We start from the raw sequence: 3,881 nt of genomic DNA, 5'->3' as shown, positions 1-3,881 counted from the left end.
AGGGAAGGGAAGGGAAGGGAAGGGAAGGGGCTCCCAGGATGGGTGAAATGGCTGCACTGGAGAGCAGAAGGAGCTCGTGGAGAGCAGCAGTTTGTGCTCTGTATTTTGGGAAATGCCTGGGGTTCACCCCAGCCTCATGGGGAGGAGAGGAGGAAGGGTAAGAGCCCACGACACRGGGGCAGAGATGACAGGGCAGCCCTGCACTTCCAGCACAGCTGCTCTGTCTTGCAAAGGTTGCTTTTGGCACCTCTCCTCCTCCCCTGCTGCTTTCAAAAACATTGAGCTCACTTGGTGGCCCAGAGCTCTGCGATTTTGCAACGATACACAGAGATGGTCTCCASAGCAGCTGCTTCTCAGGGATCCCCACACAGGCTCAGCCTGCTCGGCAATCAAAGATTTAACAAAAAAACCAGCAGGARTCAAGGGAGATTTAAAACACTCCAGCAAGCAACCTTCCCTACCTGTCCACAGCCCTTCTGTTTGCAATGCTGCAGCTCTGATTGCYGCCCTGGGATGGGATTTGGGAGCAGAGGGTGTTTCCAGCAGCTTGCAGGGGCACGGCAGCGTCCCTGCTGCTGCCAGGAGGCCGAGGAGCTGCTCCAGCCACGGCTGTGCCACCCAGGGAAGCAGCATCCTTGTGCAACAGCAGAGGGTGAGGGGATGTTCCTGTGCCCCAGGCACGGCCCTGCCTGGCACAGCACCCACGGGTCACAGAACATGGCACTGCTCCCTATTGCAGGCGACAGCAAGACTCAGTCCCCTCTCCCAACAGGGGCTGAGTCCAGTTAAGGCAATCTCAGACTAAGGCAGGTTTGGCGTTTGTGGCTCTTTGCTTTCCTGTGTGATCCCACTGTCAGCCCGGGTTAGCTCAGGGCCCATTTTCCCGTAACTGTCTCTGGGAACAGCCAGAGGAGAACGCTGTCAGAGGCAGCAGCACAATGAGACAGAGCCTCTCTCACTCCCTCACCCCTCCCTCTGCATTTCCACRTCTCTCTGCTGCACCCAGGGCTTTGCTCCCTCTTCCAGACCCTGGAATTTGTGCTGCTCAGATGTTCCCAGCCCATCGGGATCCCTGGCTGCCCACCCTCCACATCCCACTGCAGGCAAAACCTGAGCTGCAGCCATCGGGGAATCCCTGGGGTCTCACTGGATCCAGGGAATCTCTGGGGTCTCACTGGATCCCAGGAATCTCTGGGGTCTCACTGGATCCCAGGAATCTCTGGGGTCTCACTGGATCCTGGGAATCTCTGGGGTCTCACTGGATCCTGGGAATCTCTGGGGTCTCACTGGATCCCAGGAATCTCTGGGGTCTCACTGGATCCCAGGAATCCCTGGGGTCTCACTGGATCCCAGGAATCTCTGGGGTCTCACTGGATCCCGGGAATCTCTGGGGTCTCACTGGATCCAGGGAATCTCTGGGGTCTCACTGGATCCCAGGAATCTCTGGGGTCTCACTGGATCCCGGGAATCCCTGGGGTCTCACTGGATCCCAGCTCCATCCACAGCTCAAAGCCCATCCTCCATCTGTGCCCTGGCCAAGATTAAAATGCACACACACACACAAACACAAGGATTCAGTGAGAAGTCGATGGCACAAGCTGAAGCCATCAATCAGCTGCAGAGCAGGATTTCCAGCGAGCCTCGGGCGTTCCAGGTACAGCAAGATCATTAAACCAGGAGAGGCAGGGAAGGAGAGCAGGCACAGGCTGGTGAAAAACTTCAGGAAAGGCAAAAAGATGGGACAGTTGGTCTTAGTGGGACACACCCACAACAGCTGGACCCATAACCTCAGAAAGGCTTTGGAATTGCTTTTGGCATGACCCTGACCAAGTCATGTCCAAAYTAAAATACACATCAGGGGTATTTGGGTTAGATTTCCAAGATATGCTCATATTCTATGTAAGGCAACATAAAACAGCAATAAAACCGAGGTCAGCTAGTTCAAACTCCCCGTTTTCCCCTGCTGGTACTGGATCTATAGTGAGCAGCCTGGGAATTAATTCACAGGGTTAGTGAGAAGAAACGTTCTYTTAAAATTAACTAATGAATTATAATAAAAAATTAGGGTAGGTTAGGTCTGATATAACTGATGGGCAACTCAGTTCACACAGCAATGTTTTTAGGCACACAAACTCTCCTCCCTAGGTGGAAAGGAGAAGAAAAGGCAATACCAGCATTGAAGTTCCTGTGTGAAAAGTCACCCCACAAAAAACAGCACCTCTCAAACTGCCCTGGCCAGGCCAAAGACCACCACAGGGCTTGGTGTTCAGAGAACCCTTCCCCAGCACATCTCCCCGCCTTAGGCACTGGATTTGGAATTTTAAAATACAATCTCAGCATAAACTGGAGAAATCAGCCCAGCAGGGTCTGGCCACTGCTGGAGCTGACCACAGATGTGTCTCAGTGGGGCAGTGGCTCTGCTTTCCCAAGAGTGCTGAGCTGAACCATCCTGCCCCGGTTTTACATCCCTCTGTGCAAGTCTCCTCTKGGCAAAGCAGTCCAGGAGATCTGAGGAAGGTAAAGGCAGCTTCTAAAATAAAAAAGTCCCTCCCTACATTGCACCCAAGGCACTGAGCAGCCTCTGAGTCTGGAAGYGCACCCCACACAGGGTGATCTGGAATTAATACTCAGGGGTCAGAGGGGAAAGAATTGTGCACTATTGCCAAAAACCTGATTATTTGACAGTGGGATGCAGCAGAGAACTGACATTTAAAGCCCATTTTCTTGCAGCACTACCAGTATTCACTGGCAAGGAAGAGCCATCAGATCAACTGTCTGCTGTTGCACTGAGAAAACCAGCTGAAAATGTCCTTCATCCGAAAGGCCACGCGGCCGCAACAGGATCATCCATCTTTACTTTAAAAATCCCTCAGGATGGAGGGTTTATATGTGCTCTGCCTGGTGGCATCGAAAATCTGGAGCTTTAGCTCTCTTTTAAATAAGCAAGCGTTCCACCCCCTCCAGCTAAATCCCAGTGCCGCATCCTCCGTGTCCGTGAGGAGACCTTTTGGAAAGGCAGAGCACAAAGTCCTGCCAGAGCAGGGGAGGGAGAGGGAGATATGCTGCTGCTTGGCACATCTTTGGTTCTGGGATGGGAAGGATGTGGTGCAAGCTTTGGCCACCTGATTCTGTAAGAAGCGAGCCCTGGAGAGAAGGGGAGGAGGGGTTGGAGCGTGGCTAATCCGACCATTCGTCCTCGTCGAACTCCGAGGAGTCGTCCTCCGAGTCGCTGTACTCCACGGCGATGCGGCGCGACAGRATGGTGGCCACGTCGTTCCCCACCACGTCCCTCTTCTCCTGCTCCCGCTGCTCCTCCACCCTGCGCAGCTGGAAGCCTGGGGGACAGGGCATGGAAACCATCATGCCAAGGTCACACTGAAATCCTCTTTGTCACAGTGCTCTGAGCAAGGGAGTGTTGGGACAGCAGTGGTGGTGAATGATGGGCTGGGGGAGGAGGTGGAACGGGAAACAAATCCTTTCTGTGCCTCTCCAAGGGGTCACCCCACTGCTGTCCAATCCCCAACAAAGCTGGATCACCCCAATTCCAGCACTGCCATCCCTAAAGATGCAGGGGGAGTRTAAAACTCGGCAGGCTGCTGGTGAGGGTGGGCAGACAAGGAGGGAGCACACGGGACAAGCCCTGAGCAGCAGGGCAGTCACACTGCAGCCAGGAGACAGCTCCCAAGGGTTTCCAAAGGCAAAGGAGAATGCTGGCACAGAAACACAGCCTTACCTTGGCGAATGGCTGAGAGCAGATCACTCCTGGCATCACTGACTGCRGGCAAGGATGACTTGGGCTTGGATGTGGAGGTGTCGGAGGGTGGAGGAGGGGGCGGGGGCCCATCCAGGCTGGCAGCCAGGGGTGGGGGGCCAGGGGGAGG

The 3,881-nt window shown here is 54.5% G+C and overlaps 1 protein-coding gene across 1 annotated transcript in view; it reads right to left on the bottom strand.

The window, feature by feature from the left end:
• Positions 1-6: 6 nt before the first annotated feature.
• Positions 7-3,881, bottom strand: part of WASF2 (WASP family member 2) — a 30,361-nt gene continuing 26,486 nt past the window's right edge. The window contains exons 9-10 of the mRNA XM_057384762.1: positions 3,734-3,880; positions 7-3,335 (exon numbers count right to left, since the gene is read on the bottom strand). Of these exons, the coding sequence (XP_057240745.1) occupies positions 3,178-3,335; positions 3,734-3,880 (305 nt within the window). The 3' untranslated portion in view covers positions 7-3,177. The remainder of the gene's footprint in view (positions 3,336-3,733; position 3,881) is intronic.

The sequence above is a fragment of the Malurus melanocephalus genome, unplaced genomic scaffold (assembly GCF_030028575.1).
Source record: "Malurus melanocephalus ecotype Western Australia unplaced genomic scaffold, MMel_1.1 scaffold_743, whole genome shotgun sequence".
Lineage (NCBI taxonomy): Eukaryota > Metazoa > Chordata > Aves > Passeriformes > Maluridae > Malurus > Malurus melanocephalus.
Note: the sequence above shows the minus strand (reverse complement) of the source record. Positions and strands in the feature narration are given on the sequence as shown.